This window comes from Sceloporus undulatus, chromosome 3 (assembly GCF_019175285.1).
Source record: "Sceloporus undulatus isolate JIND9_A2432 ecotype Alabama chromosome 3, SceUnd_v1.1, whole genome shotgun sequence".
In the NCBI taxonomy this organism is placed as follows: Eukaryota; Metazoa; Chordata; class Lepidosauria; order Squamata; family Phrynosomatidae; genus Sceloporus; species Sceloporus undulatus.
Window position 1 is genome coordinate 5,377,153 of NC_056524.1, and position 10,166 is coordinate 5,387,318.

The 10,166-nt window shown below is 40.4% G+C and overlaps 1 protein-coding gene across 2 annotated transcripts in view; it reads left to right on the forward strand.

Moving 5' to 3' along the window:
• Positions 1-3,560: 3,560 nt before the first annotated feature.
• FCHSD2 (FCH and double SH3 domains 2) overlaps positions 3,561-10,166 on the forward strand; it is a 164,681-nt gene continuing 158,075 nt past the window's right edge. The window contains exon 1 of one of the 2 annotated variants that reach the window (XM_042456817.1): positions 3,561-4,104. In XM_042456817.1, coding sequence (XP_042312751.1) covers positions 4,049-4,104 — 56 coding nt within the window. In that variant the 5' untranslated portion in view covers positions 3,561-4,048. The remainder of the gene's footprint in view (positions 4,105-10,166) is intronic. The other variant, XM_042456818.1, reaches the window with a different exon arrangement.

Consider the following 10,166-nt stretch of genomic DNA (forward strand, 5'->3'; position numbering starts at 1 on the left):
GGCAACCTTGTGTCAATCTCTCTCTTTTGACCTAACCTAGTTTGCAGGGTTGTTTTGAGGCTTGTGTGGAAGAGGCACACCATGCACCCCTACCTTGAGCTTATTGGAGGAACGATGGTATATATAATACTGTAAATACATTTTGGGATCCCATTTGGGAATCCTATTTTGGGAGAAAGGCAGGATCAACCAATCAATCTAATAAAAGACTTTCAATGGCTACTGTGGATCTTGGGGTGGCCATACTGGGCTAGGTAGAGAAGTGACTTGGGGCAGCTCTTTATATCCTACAAGTGTAGACCCTAGATTTCGTTTTGTATGTTGTGCATTGGGCAGGTTTCCTGACTTCATGGACAGCAACAGAGCATTAGGAAATATAAAGTGGTGTCAGGTTGACTTTGTCAGCATTAGGATGTTGAGAGCTTGATAAGCATTGGAGCGACAGGATTCGAGAGGCATACTGGAACCATACAACCATAGAGTTGGAAGAGACACCAACGGCCATCCAGTCCAACCCCCCGCAGCCACCCAGTTATAAACCTGCAACCCTCTGAGGGAGTGTTTTCCATTGTCAAACATGTCTTACTGTCAGGAAGTTCTTCCTAATGTTGAGCTGGAATCTCTTTTCCTGTGCTGAGACAGTGGCATAATAGAAAGTGGGCTGTAGGTTCCTTTTTGTAGTATGTCTGAGTTTGTGGTGGTGTCATCTGTGATGACATGGGAGAAGGAGTGTCTGTCACTTTGAGAACTTGAGCTTGTGCCTGTAGAATTTATTGCAGGGCTGTTGATAAGAGTCCAATACCAGACACTTGCCTAAATACCCTAAAGGCACTAGATCTTGTCTCATCTTGGAAGCGAAGCAGGGTCAACCTGCTTAGTACTTGAATGGGAGGCTGCTAATGAATACCCAGGTGCTGCAGGCTATATTTCAGAGGAAGGAAATGGCAAAACTACCTATGGTTATTTCTTGCCTAAGAAAACCCAGTGAAATTCTTGGGGTTGTCATAAGCTGACAGGTGATTTGAAGGCACGCACACACACATACATGCACTGGGTTATGAGTAGGAGAATTAGGGCTATAAGGAGAATTCTCCCTGTGAAAATACTTATTAGTCATATAAAAGAAGGCATGAACAGTCATATTTGTGGCAGGGCAGGTTATGATGAACAAGAGCTGAACTAAGAGTCGTCATCATATCTAAGGGATCGTGGTGCTCTGATTGTGAGGACATAATGTTGGGTCTCAGTGCTCTGTGTAGGGTACCATGATGCTTATTTTTGAAATGGGTGTTTACACTTGTGTGTTTATGGTTATCCGCATGTGTATTGGTGGCAGGAGGGAGCTTAGGTGATCTCAGAGGGAAAGGGGTGCTTGAATTGTGTAAACAAAGGGCTGGGCTCCCCATGGATTGAGCCAGAGATTGTTATGTTTGGGGGAGGGGAGGGAGAGGCTTTTCTCGGCCCTCTCGCTCTTGTTTTCAGGGTGGGCTTGGCCAGGAAAAGGGTATTTTAGTTATATAGAAAAGGGCATTCCAGTTTGCATTCTTCTTTATATTGCTGGCAGGTTTGCCTGTTGTGAGCTGTTTCATTTTCATGTGGCAATTTTATCCCCGTTCTGTGAGTTGGGGGATTTATTTTTGTGCAGTTCAAACAAAAACCTAAAATTTCAATGTAAAAAACATCATGTGTTTTGCTTTCTGTTTTAAAAATAGTAAGATTTCCTTGCAGTGGTGGCAGTCTTTGGAAAAATCTGGCAACAAAACCTTGTCTCCTCCTGTGGCGCTCAGTTTGGTGGGGGGTATTTTCAGAGTTGGGATTGTGGGGAGGGGTGTTTGTGCTGTTGCTAACGGATAAGACCAGGGAGATTGTTTTTGCTCTGCTCAAGGGAAAGGGGGGGTCTGTGTCAGCTTTCTTTCCCCCACTCCCTTTCCTCTCCACATAACAAAAATAGTTAGATTTTTCCTCTTTGTACAACCAAACATTTTGTTGCATTACAACAAGAGGCAAAGTGGGTGGAGGAAAGGGGTAGAGTGCTTCTATCTGGGTTTTTCTGGTGCTGATGCTTTTTAATAAGTTGATTCATCCCACTCAGTGTTGCTAAGGATAGCCTGGAAAACCCTGACCTCAACATACTGGACAAACACAAAGGTATATTTGACTGCAGTATACAGAAAACATGGTTTTGTGTAGTGAAACTGTGTGGGATGGGTGTTTGAATCTTCTGGACAATTCATCAAGATGACTGTATTCTGGAGACTGCTGTGACATGAAATTTGTAGAATTGTTAAACAACATCTCTCTCCGTGTTATTGTTAAACATGCCAGGTATATTCAGGAGATTCTTCGGTCCTTTCTTGCAGTATTTGCAGTGCTGTAGAACAGAATGCCTTTTGTTAGAAGTGGTATAATTGAACTTTGGATGTATAATATCTTTGGACGTTGGAAGAAGTGGATATGTTTCTCCATAGGGCTTCTTTTTTAAAAACATACCTTGCTTTTTCCTGGCCAGATTTATGTGAAGCAATATGACTTGACTATAAAATGAAGTTCCAGAAATTCAAAGTGTGCACTTCAATATTTTTTTCATCATCATTGCTAGTATTGATTATTTAGTTGTCTGAAATTGTTTATTATAACCGTTCAAAATAAAGCTTTTTTTTTTTTGCATTGTATATGTTTCATTTCACATGCTGTTGTTATTGTGTGCCTTCATGTTGTTTCTGACCTGTGGTGACTCTATCACTGGGTTTTCCTGGCAAGATTTGTTGAGAGGGGCTTTGTCTTTGCCTTCCTCAGGCTGAGAGAGTGTGACATATCCGAGGTCACCGAATGAGATTCCATGGCTGATGATTTGAACCCTGGTCTGCAGAGTCATAGTTCAATTGTCAAACTACTATACACATAACATTAAATGTTTAGATTCTGGTAAATAATAGTTTAGACTTTGAATGCTGCTGCTGATAATTAAATGCCAGATTAAATGTTATAAATTAAGGGATATTGTGACAATAAGGGACTCACAAATATTGTGAAGCTTCATTACCAAAAATCATTTGTGCTAGCTCCCATGTCCATTGATGTATGTGAATCTTCTTGTGGAGGTAAGAGAGTGAGTGGTCTTTCGTTACTCTGGAGCAGGCACCTCTCTTTCCAAAAGCACATAAACATAAAGCACGGGCACCTTTTCCAGTATGTGTTAGCGAACATGGAATAGTAAGCTCACTGTATCCATGGGGAATACATTCTTGGATTTACCTTGAAAACGCGAAATGGTGGGTAATAGTGGACTCTATTGAAATGAATGACTTCCGTTGGAAGCTGACCATAGAATCACTCTGGAGGACCAAGATAATCCTAAAGAGAACATCTCTCTAGCCATTTCTGGGTCCTCCAGCATGACTCTTTGGTCAGCTTTCACCAGGCTATAGAATTGCGCTTGAGAACATTAAAAAATGCCCAGAGAAAACTTTTTTTGAATATGGGTAAGTGAAACTGTGGTTACCACTCCTACAGATACAGGGATTATACAGTACAGTTTTCCCTTAACACTACATTCATAAGGGTGAATGGTGTTCTTTCATTTAATGCTAGACTTTGGGCTAATCAGGACCGGAATGAGGAACATGTGTCTTTTCCAAAGCTGAGAGCAACAGAGAACAGTTGCAGCTCTTCTTTTGTGCAGAAGAGGAACAGGAGAGATATTCCTGCTCCAAAGTGCAACACTAGTGGTGCTCAGAACCTTTTATGAAATTGTTTCCAGGTCACAGAGATGGGGAGAGTATGGTTGGGGGCATCCTGCCTCCTAAGACGGGTAGGATATGATGAGCAGGTTGGTAGACATTTAAGTTCAGAGTAGCTGCATGGCTTAGTTCACTGGAATGGAAAAGCTTTGTTTTTTAAAGCCACAGTTTACAGAGTTGATAACTCTCAATAGGTTTTCCATAATTTAGAGTTGTAACAACCAAATACTTCAGTTACACCTTTTTGTCTGTGGCTTTTTCTCTAGGTGAAAATTACTCAAGAGCTGAAACTCATTCAGACTGAGCAGATGACAAAACTTCAAGCCAAACATCAAGCAGAATGTGACTTACTTGAAGATATAAGGTAAGGCAACAACAAACGCTCCCAGATTCCTGCAAGAGCTCCTTTTTGGAAGAACATTTGGGTTACAAAACTCCGGGAACTGACGATGGAATTTCCTCTTGGATTTCCTGCTTTCAGACTCCTAAAGCATTGACACAGCTGGAAATTATAACTGGAACTAACACAATGCATGCTGGCCCAGTTTGAAAGGGGGTTGGTAACAAGTATGTGTCATGAACAATCCAGAAAGTGTCCATTCTTGGCATTATTTCTTTTCTTACAGAAGGCTATGTAATTTCAAGCAAAGACAAATAGCATTTATACAACCGTTCTTTGAAAACACTCTTGACGTTTTGGTGCAGAAGTTCCCCTTCCCACAAGCCATAGCATTAAATACTAACTTCTTGTTATAATTTATTCATTTTGTCACTGAAGCATCCATGGGGGATTAATGCATAACTGAGGAGCATGTGGAGGAATAATCAATGGTACCATTGATTTCTAGGATGGGCATTCTGTGAAATATTTAAATGTTATCAATACACCTGTCATTGCCCTTCACCTTGAATTCTGTATACACTTCATGTTCTTATTACTAATCCAACAAGATTACCTGGTTTTACGTATCAGTACATAAAAAGTGGCAGTTCAAAGATAGAAGTTCAGGTGAGATTAGAAAGTGTTATCCTTGATAATGTATTCATGTCTGTCAGTATGTTTGTAACAAGAGTTTATTGAACTAAATAAAAATATACTTGCTTCATCTTTGCAGCTTGGCTAATTTAGCATAGTTTTATATGGGACAGATGGCTTAGTGTATTTCACGTAAAGATAGCAGTAGTATGCTATTCTGGGCAATAAATGTTAGTTAGGATAAGGTTGGTATGTGTATTCTCCACTTCGAACTACATTTTATAATGATGGCATTTCTTTGCAAGCCCAGGATCTGTTAATCTTTTCCTTTGAACACTTCAGTGTGCTGAACCTGAAAGATGTGAATAGCTGCTATTATGCCACAAAGAATATTGGTTTTTAGGCTGCCCAAATTTACAAAGTCAAGATAGTTTTCTGTCTCTGCATCATTACTATGCTATTTGGGCATCAGATGTTTTTTAGCAAAAGTGTGTGGCAAGTGTCTGGAAAACATAAGTCTTGTCTGAGGTGTTAACCTGTGATAACTGTAGTCAGGTTAGAATAATTTCTTACAGATTACACAAACTGTAAAGCAAAAACAAGAATGATATTTTGCAAACACAGCTTTTTGAGACTTCCTAGCTATGCTTAGAACAATAATGAAAGCTGTGTGGTTCTCCAGTTGTTGTTAAACTGCATCTCCTAGAAGCCCAAAGCAGAGTAGCCAGTGGTGAGGGATGGTGGGTTTGCAATTCAGCCATGCATTTCCCTTCCCAATTTAGAATATGTATGGTGTATAGTGCTATACAGTAAGCATTTTGGCCTGATTTCAAAAGAGATGGATCTATTTAATCTGCAGTTGGCCCTTCAGATCCATGGGGGTTCTGTTCTGGGATCCCCTGTGGACGCACAAAAGTGAATGGCCGCTTCCCAACTAATAATAATAATAATTAGTGTTCCGCTTTTTCACAAAGGAATCAAAGCGGATTCCGACAGTATAAATAAAACATCAAACAATTAAAAATTACAATTTAAGAACCCCAAAACCTGACTCCTCCTCCAATCATAAACAGTGATCAACCCCTAAAAAACATTAAACATCAAAAAATTTAAAACTGTCCAATGTGACTACATTAAAATTTCGGGCAGATTAGTGCTAGAAATGAGTCTTCCTCTATGGGGGGGGGGGGGGACGGGGTGATGGTATTATTAAATGGCAGTGACGTGAATGTGCACACTTCAGCATGTCCCTTTAAGGTATTCAGCATGTCTCATCCATTTAATAATATGGGCCATGACAGTCTATGGATGATCAGATTCACTGATCCTAAACCCATGGATCTGAGGTGTCAATTGTATAATATATGGTTTATTTATTTATTTACAGTATCTATATCACACCCTTTAGCAAAACACACTCCTAGAGTAGTTTACAGATTGTTATTATGACAGCTGCCTGCCTGCCCTCAGGCTTACAATCTAAGTAAGACATCACACACCTAGGAAAAGGGAATGACAGTTGGGGAAGGGATTAAGTTCAGTAGGTACTGCCTACTCTTCCCTTCTTTCGAGGCCGCAGCAGTGGCAATTGGGATGGAGGGAAGGTCATTCCCAAACTGCTGGTGCTAAGGTATAAGGGAGCTGTACCTGTCTGTTCTTCTCTCTCTATGAGGCCATATTGGGTGATGGGAAGGTCATTCCTGAGTTGCTGGGCTTAGGTAAAATAAAGATAATATTCTGTCCTATGGGGCCACAGCAATGGCAGTTGGGATGGAGGGGAGTGCGCTCTGCTGATGAGGCTAGGTACATTGGGGCTGTGCCTGCCTCATCTTCTCTCCCTGCAAGGCTACAGCAGTGGTTAGTGTTTGCATACCATTCAGCCATTGGTTTAGAGGGGCTGCTCCAGGTGGGAATAGCAATTGGATGTGGGCCAACGTTTGGTAAATGCTGTAGTCTTTTCTCAGTCAAATGCATTGGTTTAGCCTGTCATAAGATCCTCAAAGCCCTGTGTGTATGGTATGAAGGATGTAGCAGTTGCCATTCTTTGCCACCCCACCAAATGAAAATGTTAAGGATGCCTTTAAAAGCAAAAGTCCTGGAAGTCTTATATGGAATGGCAGCCTAGCAATCTTCTAATAAATTATAGATCAGTGTTACTGTTGCTTAAGTTTTAGTCATGTCCAAATCCTTTTGTGTTAATTCTGCAAAGGTCGACTATTATAAATAGATATATGTTTTGAATAGTCCCCCCCTCCCATTAGTTCTAAAGTGATGCAAGATGTAAAGTCGAAGGCTTTCATGTCCGGCATTCATAGTTTTTTGTGGGTTTTCGGGCTATGTGGCCATGTTCTAGCAGAGCTTCTTTCTGACGTTTCGCCAGCAACGTCAAGATGCAAGATGATCAAGAAAATAATTGATTGGTGGATCTGAAAGCAGGACACCGAGAATGCAGATTTCAACACAAAGCATTTCCATTTTGGCATATGGAAGGGAACTGAGCTTGGCCTCCCGCTGCTGAGTTTCTCTTTCCTACAGTGTTGAGTGAGGAATTGAGTTCTTCAGAAATAACAAGATTGTACAAATCAGGATCAGACTATGCTACATTTCCAGCAAAGCCATGAGTGGCTTTGATGACTGAAATAATCCTTCACATTCATCCATCCTATATAGAATGTACTAGGACCCCTGAGTGTGCCTAATATAGTAATTTTTTAAAATTAAATTATTCCTTTCTCCCAGTGTGTGTGTGTGTGCCTTCAAGTCAGCTGGTTAACCTATGGAGACCCCATGAATTTCACAGGGTTTTCTTAGGCAAGGAATCCTTTTTTGTTGGTTCCTTCCTCTGAAATATAGCCTACAGTACTTGGGTATTTTTTGTGGTCTCCCATCGAAGTACTAACCTCAGCTGTCCCTGCTTCACTTCCAAGATCAGGTGAAATCTGGTCCCTTTAAGGTATTGGGAAAATGTTACCATCCACTCACATAGAATTTTGTATCAGCAGACTTGCAGGGAGTGAAGCCCTACCCTACCCCAGTTTTCAGAGATTAAGAAATCCTTTAGGAAAAGCTCTCAGGAGACAAAGTCCAACCTCCAAAGTAGTCCGGTGTGGACTAAGCATGGCCAATGGACACAGAATGGTATGTGGAGAAATAGAGTGTCCTGGAAGTGCATACAGTTGACTTGGAAACACTTCACACTGCAGCATGTTATTGTGGTTTCCACTTATACTCCAGATTCTTTTTTCCTTCTGATGAAGGTTACTATCTGGTCCCAAAGTCCCATCACTCCTGGAAGGTCCACTTCATCAGGTGAGTCCTTTCAGTGCTTACCGGTCGTCTCTGAGTGGCATGCAGTCTGTCCCCAGATTCAGAACTGGTGCAATCAATCATGCTCAGTCTCATTTATCTCATCAAAATAAGATAGCTAACCAACAACCAGATGGTGCTTTTTACCTTAGCAAGTGACTAGCTTTTAAATTAAAATTAGAATTCAGAGGATTGACAACCAATCCAGTCTTCCCTCCATTAGTTTTCTGAATTGCAGATTGGGATCATTTAAATAATAAAATTTGAGAGTGCACTGAAGATTTGTTGAACTTTAAAGTGTACTGTTAATTTAAGTGTTAACACATTCTTCTCTTCCTCCCATCTGTTAAGTATGAGCTGAAAAAGCTCTTGTCTACCAACTGCCAATTTTAGAGTTCACTATATTCTGTGGTGTTGAAAAATTTGTAGTTGCCTAAAAATATGTAGGTTGAGTTTTCTAGTTTGGCTTTAGGTAGTGTTTATTATTCTCCTAGTAGCTGTGATAAGCATCACTCCTGATCATACAGTGTTTGAGCAGCCTTTGTAATTTTAACATTAAAATATGCAGTGCTAATTGTTGTTAAGTACTTTCTAGTCAACTTCAACTCATGATGACCCTGTGGATGAGATATCTCCAAAGACTCCATGTCCTCTACCTCCTTGCTCAGCTCCTGTAGCCCCAGACCCGTGTCCTCCCTGGTCAAGTTTAACCATCTGGCATGTGGTCTTCCTCTCTTTCTGTTGCCTTCTACCTGTCCTAGCATCATTGCCTTTTCTAATGATTCATTTTTCCTCATGTGGCCAAAGTGTGACAGCTACAATGTGGTCATCATGGCTTCCAGGGAGGGTTCGGGCTTGATCTGTTCTAGAAACCATTTGGTTGCATTCTTTTAAGTTCTTTTTATTTCTTCTTAGGTACTGGAGGACCGAAGGAGTCATAAAGTTTACAGTGTCAGTGGAGAGACAAAAATCACAACAGAATAAAACAGTGGGCTGATGACATTCATAGTGTTAAGACCACAATTTTAGATTTAGGAGAACAGAAACGTTTCTACCTGGTACTGTGCTGAAAAAAGGTGTGAGATGAATGACACCTAGGAGAACATTTCAAAACTAGGGTGCTATTATGATAGCCCTCCTCATGGTATCCACCCTCTTTATCTTACTTCACCTGATAAGACTTGTTGAGGCAGGGCAGCTAAAGGGATTACTGTATATAATTGAGTATAAGTCAAGGGCAAGTTTTGGGGCTGAAATTACGGATTTTGATATGGCAAAGGATCTCTAGGATGAAGCAAAGCAAAACAATGTCAAAGAACTTATAAAATTCCATCATTCTGCTTTGTGCTCACTCCTAAGGCTGGATGGATGGGAGAGTACTGTAGAGGGGATTGGTGCTTCCAGGACAGATTGTATTCTTGCCTTTCACCAGGAGATAGTTCCTTCTTTTAAATAAGAGTTAAGATACAGTACTTACATTGATCCATGGCTAAGTCGACTCAGTTTTTTTGGGTCAATTTTTTGACCTAAATTTTTAGACTTATACATAAGCATATACAGTATCTATGAAGGTATTTTCAGAGTAGATAATTTTTCAGGTAACATGCTCCAAATCATAATGGCCAAGGGGTCAAGCATGGATCCCATAGCACTATTCTTTGGACTTGATCACTCATGCAGGAACAGTACCCTACCAAGCTAACACCTCCAATACCCAGTTTAGATACCATTGATCAGTGACACTGAAGGCCAAGAGAATCAATAAGGTTGCACTTTTCTTTTTTGTTTCCTCAGGAAAGATCATTTTACAAGGCAATCAAGGTCACTTCTGTCTAAACCAAGGTGACTCCTGATTGCAGTAGAGCTTTAAGAATCTGTCGGTCTGTCCAAAAATGGATGGAGTTGGGTTAGAGACTATTCTGTTAAGCAAATTGCCCCCAAAAGATCTGCTAAGCATTGGCTTATAATTATTGACTTTTTAAAGAATTAATTGTTTTTATTGTCAGTATTGCATGGAGATGACCATTATTAACAAAGGGAAGAGTGGATATCTTTATTTCTAACAACAGCTTGTCTTGAAATAACACAAAAATATAGATAGATAGATAGATAGATAGATAGATAGATAGATAGATAGATAGATA